Here is a 10143-nt window from a genome sequence, read left to right on the forward strand (position 1 = left end):
CACATCCGGCCGCGTTAGCGATGTCGTTGCGTGTGACACCTATTAGCGATTTTGAATTGTCGCAAAAAAAGGTTCAAAATTGCTAATTGGTGACATGCCCCCCTCTTCCCAATTATCGTTGCTGCTGTAGTAACGAGGTTGTTTGTCGTTCCTGCGGCAGCGTACATTGCTATGTGTGACACCGCAGGAACGACAAACATCTCCTTACCTGCGGCCGCCGGAAAAGGAAGGAGGTGGGCGGGATGTTCGTCCCGCTCATCTCCGCCCCTCTGCTTCTATTGGGCGGCGGTTCAGTGATGCTGCTGTGACGTCGCAGTGACACTGAACGAACCGCCCCCTTAGAAAGGAGGTGGCTAGCCGGTCACAGCGACGTCGCAGGGCAGGTGAGTGCATGTGACGCTGCCGTAGCGATAACGTTCGCTACGGCAGCGCTCAACACATATCGGCGGTACGATGGGGGCGGGGACTATCACGCTCGACATCGCTAGCCATGTCGCAGCGTGTAAAGCCTGCTTTAGTCTACAGGATGGTGGGGAAGAAGACCAGTAGGACCGGGGGATGACTGTTCTGTCCAGCCGCGGAATGGTGCTGCTGTACGGTATTAGATTTTCTCCGCTATCTGATTGTGGTTCCTTGATTGTTTGGTCTACGAGGCTCTAAAGCGGGCTTTACACGGTAACGATATCGCCATCGTGCGTAGCCGCCCCCATCGTTTGTGCGACACGGGCATATTGCTGCCCGTCGCGCACAAAATCACGCTCCCCCGTCACACGGCTTACCTGCCCTGCGATGTCGCTCTGGCCAGCGATCCGCTTCCTTCCTAAGGGGGCGGGTCGTGCGGCGTCACAGCGACGTCACACGGCAGGCGTCCAATAGAAGCGGAGGGGCGGAGATGAGCGGGACGTAAATATCCCGCCCACCTCCTTCCTTCCGCATAGCCGGTGGACGCAGGTAAGGAGATGTTCCTCGCTCCTGCGGTGTCACACACAGCGATGTGCACTGCCGCAGGAACGAGGAACAACATCGCTAATGAGAGGGGAACGATTTCTGGTTTTAGGACGACCTCTCCGCGGCAAACGATTTTTGCCACTTTTGCGATCGTTTTAGGTCGCACAAAAAGTGTCACACGCTGCGATAACGTTAATGACGCCAGATGTGCGTCACTAACCACATTGTCCCCTACGATAAAACATTAACAATATCGTAGCGTGTAAAGCCCCCTTTAGTTTGGGTCAGGAGACCTGCGGTTAGTCCGGTTGTGAGCTGGCGTTGCTGTCCGGTCACAGATTTTCATTGCTCTCAGTTTGTGGCCTGTGGCTTGTCTGCTCTCCCAGCTGGTCTGAGGTTGTACATTTGGGTCAGGAGACCTGTGGTCAGTCTGGTCACGGGATGGTGCTGCAGTCTGCTTGTGAGATGGCGTTGCTGTCTGGTCGCAGCATGGTGCTGCAGTCCAGTCGTGAGGTGGTGTTGCGGGATGGTGCTGCAGTCCAGTCGTGAGGTGGTGTTGCGGGATGGTGCTGCAGTCGAGTCGCAGATTTTCATTGCATAACGATTGTGGTCCCTGGCTTGGCTGCTCTTCATTCTGGTCTATGAGGCTGAATGTTTGGGTCAGGAGACCTGTGGTCAATTGAGTCGTGAGATGGTGCTGCTGTCTGGTCGCGGGATGGCGTTGGTGTCTGGTTGCGGGATGGCTCTGCAGTCTGGTGGGGAGATGGCGCTGCAGTCTGGTTGGGAGATGGCGCTGCTGTCTGGTCGCAGGATGGCGCTGCTGTCTGGTCACAGGTTGGCGCTGCTGTCTGGTGGCGGGATGGCGCTGCTGTCTGGTCGCGGGATGGCGCTGCTGTCTGGTGGCGGGATGGCGCTGCTGTCTGGTTGTGGGATGGCTCTACAGTCCGGTCGCGAGATGGCGCTGCTGTCTGGTCGCAGGATGGCTCTGCAGTCTGGTTGCGGGATGGCTCTGCAGTCCGGTTGCGAGATGGCGCTGCTGTCTGGTGGCAGGATGGCGCTTCTGTCTGATGGCAGGATTGCGCTGCAGTCTGGTCATGAGATGGCACTGCTCTCTGATTGTGAGATGGCGCTGCAGTCCGGTCGCAGATTTTCGTTGCTGTTTGTGGTCCGTGGTTCGGCTGCTCTCCGGTCTGGTCTATGAGACTACTTTGGGGCAGGAGACCCGCGGCCAGTCCGGTTGCAGGATGGCTTTGCAGTCCGATTGTGAGATGGCTCTGCAGTCCGGTTGCGGGATGGCGCTGCAGTCTAGTCGCAGGATGGCGCTGCAGTCTAGTCGCAGGATGGCGCTGCTGTCTGGTGGCAGGATGGCGCTGCAGTCTGGTGGCAGGATGGCGCTGCAGTCTGGTGGCAGGATGGCGCTGCAGTCTGGTGGCAGGATGGCGCTGCAGTCTGGTGGCAGGATGGCGCTGCAGTCTGGTGGCAGGATGGCGCTGCTGTCTGGTGGCAGGATGGCGCTGCAGTCTGGTGGCAGGATGGCGCTGCAGTCTGGTGGCAGGATGGCGCTGCTGTCTGGTGGCAGGATGGCGCTGCAGTCTGGTGGCAGGATGGCGCTGCAGTCTGGTGGCAGGATGGCGCTGCAGTCTGGTGGCAGGATGGCGCTGCAGTCTGGTAGCAGGATGGCGCTGCAGTCTGGTGGCATGATGGCGCTGCAGTCTGGTGGCAGGATGGCCCTGCAGTCTGGTGGCAGGATGGCACTGCAGTCTGGTGGCAGGATGGCGCTGCTCTTTGGTTTGGTCTATGAGGCTATACATTTGGGGCAGGAGACCCGCGGTCAGTACATGCCTCATCTCAATCCTCTTAAAGGGACAGGCAATCATCTGAAGGATTCCTGGAGGACGTACACGTCACTCTCCTTATACTGAGACTTGTAGTTCTTCACTGCCCGATAATCCACCGGTTGCTCATCCTCCTTCCTGATTTACTCTGCCTTAAAAGTGTCTTTTGATCCGGGGGAACTTGTAAAATAATTTGCAGACTGTGTCGAGCATCAGACGTCAATACTTACTCAATTATCTCTGTCTCATTGCCGCCATTGGCAGCCTGCAAAGCGCTCCTGTTGCTCATTAATCACCTCCACCGAGAATGTAATTAGCAGCTTAATTAGGATCATCACGGGCCTGTGCCGCTCCAGTGCCAAGAGCCAACTTCATGGGGTAGGAATGGTTTATGTGGACCCCCCAACTCCTCCCCGGCCTCCTCCGCAGCAGCCGGCTGGAGAGAAAAAACTGTACTGAAACGTATAGGAAAAGTGAAAATATTCAGGTCAGAGGAGAGGAGCGAGCGCTGCGTGTGCCGGGATCAAATATTCACAAAGGCTGGAGGAGCGAGCAGCCGAGGGACACGGCGGAGGCTGTGCGGCTCCGCGCTGATTTGGTTCATAGTAATTGGGCTGCATAATGAATGGACTCCAATTAATTTACTCGGTATTTGCAAAAATGTTCATTTGGCACGAATCTCCCCGTAACCTGGCTCTTGTCCCTTATTAGTTAGCTCCTGGCAGGTAGTGTGACAGCAGTAAGGAGCGGGAGCGCTGGGATCCCCCGGGAAGGCCACGGAGAATCAGGGTTTAGCGAGTTTTCCAGCGTTTTATATACCATCATAGTGATTGCAGCAGCTCGGTCGTTGCTTTCCTGGATTATCTACAAGACTCTAAGGATTTGACTCAATATTCACATTTTTGCATGTTCTCTTCATAATGTGCTTTCCTCTACTGACCATTTGGATGCGAAATGTCTAGTCGTGACACAATCCAAGACCGTACTAAGATTTACATGAGCACAGGAGATTAGAGTGGTCTTTTCCCGTAGAGAAGACCCTCTGAAGAGCGAAGGAGCTTCTCAATGTCATGCAGAGCGGAAAGCCTCTTGATCTCTTTCAGAATAGAGGAGACCCTTCAGGTTCTGCCAAGCGTAGGAAGGTCCTCAGGGCCCCACCAAACTAAGCCGGCAGAGAAGATGAACCCCTCAAAATTCCACCGAGCAGAGGAGCACACTTGACATCTTGCAGCGTAAATGAGTCCCTTGAGCTGTTGCCGAGCGGGGGCGGACCCCTTTGAGCTCTTGTTGAGCGGAGGCGGCCCCCTTTGAGCTCTTGTTGAGCGGAGGCGGCCCCCTTTGAGCTCTTGTTGAGCGGAGGCGGCCCCCTTTGAGCTCTTGTTGAGCGGAGGTGGCCCCCTTTGAGCTCTTGTTGAGCGGAGGCGGCCCCCTTTGAGCTCTTGTTGAGCGGAGGCGGCCCCCTTTGAGCTCTTGTTGAGCGGAGGTGGCCCCCTTTGAGCTCTTGCCGAGCGGAGGCGGCCCCCTTTTGAGCTCTTGCCGAGCGGAGGCGGCCCCCTTTTGAGCTCTTGCCTAGCGGAGGCGGCCCCCTTTTGAGCTCTTGCCGAGCGGAGGCGGCCCCCTTTGAGCTCTTGCCGAGTGGAGGCGGCCCCCTTTGAGCTCTTGCCGAGCGGAGGCGGCTCCCCTTATGCTCTTGTTGAGCCGGGGCGGCCCCCTTGAGCTCTTGCCGAGCCGAGACCTAAGTGGACTGGTACCGGCTTGACTTCCTGATCCATGAGGTCTGTGTGCCGAGCCTGTGACTTGTTCTCCTCTGTCGTCCGCCCCTCCTGATTTTTGCTGTCAGACTTTTTGCTTGTGAAGTAGCTGCTTGATTAAACATTACCCGGCAGAATGAAGCCGGCAGATTAGACGCCTTCATTTACTGTCACACGGGGCTAAATTTAGAGCGGAGATGTCTCTACCTGACACGTTCCCTCCCGTAAACAGGGGCTGATTGCTCCGCTCTTGTGGCCGTGACCGAGGAGGTTTGCAAACATGTTTGTTACTTCACTTTACTTTAAAAATAGTCCCCGACGCCTTGTTGTTGTTCTCTGACGCTGACTGCGGCTGTTGACACCAAGGAATCTTCTGTTATTATAGTCCAATATTTGTGACTTTTTTGCCCCTTTTTTGTCTAGCTTTGAAAACCAATCTAGGTAAATTTTTGGGTATTGAATTGACCTTCAGAAGAGTATTTTCATCATAAGCAGACGCCTGCGGAGCCCTTAACTGGGGCGGAGAGGGGATGGTGGCCGCCCGCACCATTGAAGTGTATGGGAGAGGCAGCAGATCGTCCGGCCGCTCAGAATGAACATTGTTATAGATCGTTACAGATAATTAATTGCAGCCCCACAATAAAGAGAACCAGCTTCAGAAATTAACCATCCAACCCTTCATCTCTTGCAGTGTTGTTTCCTGGAGAGGCTGAGCTGGATCTGGAGGCTGAAAACGCGACTATTGTAAGAAATACATGTTTACAGATCAATACTTCCTCCGGGGTGGAGAGGACGGCAGAGGAGGTACGGCACTTCATCCAATGGTTGGGAGATATACTACTATGTAATGTACTCTGTATCCAGCAATCGGCTGTATTTCCTGCTAGATAGGTTCTAGTTTGACAGGTCCTCAGCGCTCCGTCGTCGGCGCCCTGTTCGGCTCAGTCATCGGCGCCCTGTTCGGCTCAGTTGTCGGCGCCCTGTTCCCCTTTGCCCATGGCGCCCTTTTCCGAACTTTCCTCAACGGAATATCCTCGGAGTCCTTTTTTTTCCCGCTCTCTCCTTGGAGCCCCTTTTTTCCCGCTCTCTCCTCGGAGTCCTTTTTTTTCCCGCTCTCTCCTCGGAGCCCTTTTTTTTCCCGCTCTCTCCTCGGAGCCCTTTTTTTTCCCGCTCTCTCCTCGGAGCCCTTTTTTTTCCCGCTCTCTCCTCGGAGCCCTTTTTTCTTGGCTCTTTTCTTCGCTTTTTTCTCTTATGCCATCCTTTGCAGTGTGCCCCTTCTTACTTATACTGTGCTCACTTTTATCCATTTCCACTCTCTGCTCGGCACCTCCCCTGCGCTCCACGCTAGCCCTATACTCTGCTCGGCACCTCCCCTGCGCTCCACGCTAGCCCTATACTCTGCTCGGCACCTCCCCTGCGCTCCACGCTAGCCCTATACTCTGCTCGGCACCTCCCCTGCGCTCCACGCTAGCCCTATACTCTGCTCGGCACCTCCCCTGCGCTCCACGCTAGCCCTATACTCTGCTCGGCACCTCCCCTGCGCTCCACGCTAGCCCTATACTCTGCTCGGCACCTCCCCTGCGCTCCACGCTAGCCCTATACTCTGCTCGGCACCTCTCCTGCGCTCCACACTACCCCTATATTCTGCTCAGCAGCACCCCTGCGCTCCACGCTAGCCCTATACTCTGCTCGGCACCTCCCCTGCGCTCCACGCTAGCCCTATACTCTGCTCGGCACCTCTCCTGCGCTCCACACTACCCCTATATTCTGCTCAGCAGCACCCCTGCGCTCCACGCTAGCCCTATACTCTGCTCGGCACCTCCCCTGCGCTCCACGCTAGCCCTATACTCTGCTCGGCACCTCTCCTGCGCTCCACACTACCCCTATATTCTGCTCAGCAGCACCCCTGCGCTCCACGCTAGCCCTATACTCTGCTCGGCACCTCCCCTGCGCTCCACGCTACCCCTATACTCTTCTCGGCACCTCCCCTGTGCTCCACGCTACCCCTATACTCTGCTCGGCACCTCCCCTGCGCTCCACGCTAGCCCTATACTCTGCTCGGCACCTCCCCTGCACTCCACGCTAGCCCTATACTCTGCTCGGCATCTCCCCTGCGCTCCACGCTAGCCCTATACTCTGCTCGGCATCTCCCCTGCGCTCCACGCTAGCTCTATACTCTGCTCGGCACCTCCCCTGCGTTCCACGCTACCCCTATACTCTGCTCGGCACCTCCCCTGCGCTCCACGCTAGCCCTATACTCTGCTCGGCACCTCCCCTGCGTTCCACGCTACCCCTATACTCTGCTCGGCACCTCCCCTGCGCTCCACGCTAGCCCTATACTCTGCTCAACACCTTTTTTTCCATGCCGCCCTCCTACACCCACCATTCCTGTCCCTAGTTCCTTCCCTGGCTGTTGGGCCCTGGTTACCCTTCACCCTATCATCCACGATCTTGCCTCCCCTCCATCTTTGCCCGCTTTCCCCCCTGTAGACTTGCGCACTTTCCTCCTGGAGTATAAACTGGAGCTGGCTGCTCTGTTATTTACCGCGGCGAGGATTTCCTAATCGCCGGCGTCTCGCGCGCTCCGTAATCTCACTCTAAGCTCAATAGATGGAGTGTCTCAACAAGCAAAGCGGAGAGGTTCATAAATTTCAAGAGCACATTTATTGCATTTCCGTCTGCATAATAATATCCTGGCAGTGATACAAATGGATTTATGCTCTCCTTGTAAACACACCATTCTCATCCTCGGGTCACTTGATTTGCAGAAGTTTATTTTTTCCTTCTGAATTTCTATAAAGACTTTAATAAATTCTGGTACAAAAAAAAAACTAAAACTGCTTCTACTGTTATATCCGTATTATCCCAGGGACACCGGGTAACAATACTAGGGACACCCGGCCTAAAGGAAAAAGTTAGATTCTCGCTAGAAAAAGAACAGAGATCTGATTGGTTGATAGAAGACCTAGTGATCGGATCCGGCCAAAAAGCTTTGTCATGGGGGCACAGAAATGTCCTCAAAGGCATCCTGTAACCTCAAAGTACCCAAGTATTGAACAGCCCATGTACTAATTCTGCTCCATAATTCAATCTTTATGAGCCCAGAGTATTCCAAGATGGTGGCGGACCATAGAGAAGTACTGAGCATGTGCGACCTCCCCCTCTACACACGGTCGCACATGCTCACTACCACTCTAATCACACAGAGGACTTTAGTAACCCTGTTCTTGTGATTGTTGGGATCCTCACCCTCAGCAATCACAGGATAAGCCATTTTTGGTACAACCCCTTTAAATGCCCCCAATCATGACCATATTTTAAGGTCTCCATTCTCTTTTCCTCCTTCGCAGCATCTCGGTGACGACATCCAGCCCTTTTCTCTGGACCAAAGCTTTGACTACGACCGCGTGGCGCTGACCTCGAAAGTTTCCGCGGAGGAGATGAACTTCCTGAGACTGCGGGAACCTCAACAGATGGAGGTCGCGAGGGAAACCTGATGAAGGACCTTCATGTCTCCAATTTGTCCTCCGCAGATGACGGAAATAAAGTTGCGAGCGTTCCCGGTGTTTTGTGCTAGAATAGATCACTTGCAGTTAGCGAGCTTCAGACTGATGGCGAGCGGCACGCCATATTGAGATCATTTAATTAGCACTCTGCGTATGCTCAGCTTGGGCCGTGCTTAGCAGCCGCTGATTTGGGTTGTCAGGTGTGTAGACGAGACTCTGCTGGTGTCCAGCTCCTGCGGCTTCTTCTGACACGTTGTCTAACTCTGTGAATTGTTATGTTTTATTGTTTGTGTGCTTTGGAAGGTATGAGTCTAGAAGAGCCCTGCGGCCCGGAGTACACGGCGACCGCCATCGCGCGGAGCACACGGCGACCGCCATCGCGCGGAGCACACGGCGACCGCCATCGCCCGGAGTACACGGCGCCGCACAAATCGCCATGTGACAAATGCATTTAGCGTGAATACAAAAAAAAAGGTGAAACTTGTTTTAGATCGATTTTTGGAAAAGCTGGGTGACTACCAAAATTAGCCCCCTGACTGGCAATGCAGGATATATTGCTCCACAAGGATGAGGGGGCTAGCAGATAACCGTGATCGGCGGATCCCGCTGATCCGGTTTTTAAAAATCCGGCTCTGGGCCGAATTCCGATCTCCATATAAGTCTGTGGGGACCAGAATCTGGCGAAAAAAAATGGTGGTAGAAGGGATAGGGGGATTGGAGCAAGTTCACTGTACTTACCGAGGATCCAGCGTGACTATACACTGCTCCTGCGGCCGCCCATTAACTTCCGTCGCCGCTCCATATTTACTGTTTTTCCCGCCCATCGGCCGTCCTGGCATCTGTTATTGGTTGCAGTCAGCTGTGCCCCCCCAGCCTGTGTGACAGCGTCTGAATGCAACGAATCATAGGCACTGTCTGTATCGTGATATAAAAATAAAACAAAATGTAGTAGCGTCCCCCCATATTGTGATACCCAGCACAGATAAAGCCTACGGCTCCAGTCTGCAGCCCCCAGCCGTGCACCTATCTTGGCCGTGTATCAAAATAGGAGGAACTGCATGCGTCTTTTTTTCAGCACAGGTCCTTCTAGTCACTTATTTATTCTAATTCTATTATAGAAGAGTTTTACTAAGTGACTAGAAGGACCTGTGCTGATGTCATACCTATGTAACCAGAAGGAGCGGGGCCTCAGCAGACAGAAAAATAATCTTGCTTCCTGGTATCAGCTATGTTGGATGAGGCCCCGCCCCTTCTGATCACATGGGGATAGCATCAGCACAGGTCCTTCTAGTCACAAATTAAAATTCTTCTATAATAGAATTAGCATAAATAACAGGGGGAGGGAATCACTATGAATACCCTCCAGCTATCAGCTGCTGCCAATCAAAAAGCTGCTGATTTTACAAACTTTACTTGCTTGTGTTTCAAAACCTATACATCCGAGCTGACAACTAAAGCTATGTATAGACTCAGCCTGATAGTGCCAGTACAGCACTGGCTTTAGGTTATATCGGAAAATCCTGGTGATTGGTGCGCTTTAATGGAAAGGGAAAACATGGAAGAGTAAATGAGTAAATAATAGAAATTTATACATTTCGTAATCGGGATTCCCAGAGGAATCCATTCTAGAAATACGTAGTAGAATTTTTGCATCTGCCATGCAATAATCTGCACGTCTAACTCCAAACTCCTAATATGAAATTACACAAAACGAGAAGAAGGAGCTCTACTGGAGAAACGCCAAAATGTCTGCACCTCGTCGGGACGGTTTGGATATAATTCGGACGGTTACGGCTGCAGCGGGGTCTTGTCCGGTCCGCGCCGTCCTCCCGGTCCGCGCCGTCCTCCCGGTCCGCGCCGTCCTCCCGGTCCGCGCCGTCCTCCCGGTCCGCGCCGTCCTCCCGGTCCGCGCCATTCTCTGATTACCTTCCCTTTCTCTCTGTTTGATTTTCTCATCTCTCGTCCTAATGAAACGACGAGAACTGGACAAATATTTGGTCCCTCGTCAAAATAACATTTCCTAAACTCCCCGACCTCCTTCGATTTAAACCCGCTGCTATTCTGGAGCCGGCGCTTTCGGTTTTAATTCTCCACACCCGCGCT

The 10143-nt window shown here is 53.8% G+C and overlaps 1 protein-coding gene across 1 annotated transcript in view; it reads left to right on the forward strand.

The window, feature by feature from the left end:
- The window catches only part of IFTAP (intraflagellar transport associated protein), a 45269-nt gene extending 36211 nt beyond the window's left edge, over nucleotides 1-9058 (forward strand). Inside the window, exons 6-7 of the mRNA XM_075327031.1 lie at nucleotides 5226-5338; nucleotides 7885-9058. Of these exons, the coding sequence (XP_075183146.1) occupies nucleotides 5226-5338; nucleotides 7885-8031 (260 nt within the window). The 3' untranslated portion in view covers nucleotides 8032-9058. The remainder of the gene's footprint in view (nucleotides 1-5225; nucleotides 5339-7884) is intronic.
- The last annotated feature ends 1085 nt before the right edge of the window (nucleotides 9059-10143 follow it).

The sequence above is a fragment of the Anomaloglossus baeobatrachus genome, chromosome 10, assembly GCF_048569485.1.
Source record: "Anomaloglossus baeobatrachus isolate aAnoBae1 chromosome 10, aAnoBae1.hap1, whole genome shotgun sequence".
In the NCBI taxonomy this organism is placed as follows: domain Eukaryota; kingdom Metazoa; phylum Chordata; class Amphibia; order Anura; family Aromobatidae; genus Anomaloglossus; species Anomaloglossus baeobatrachus.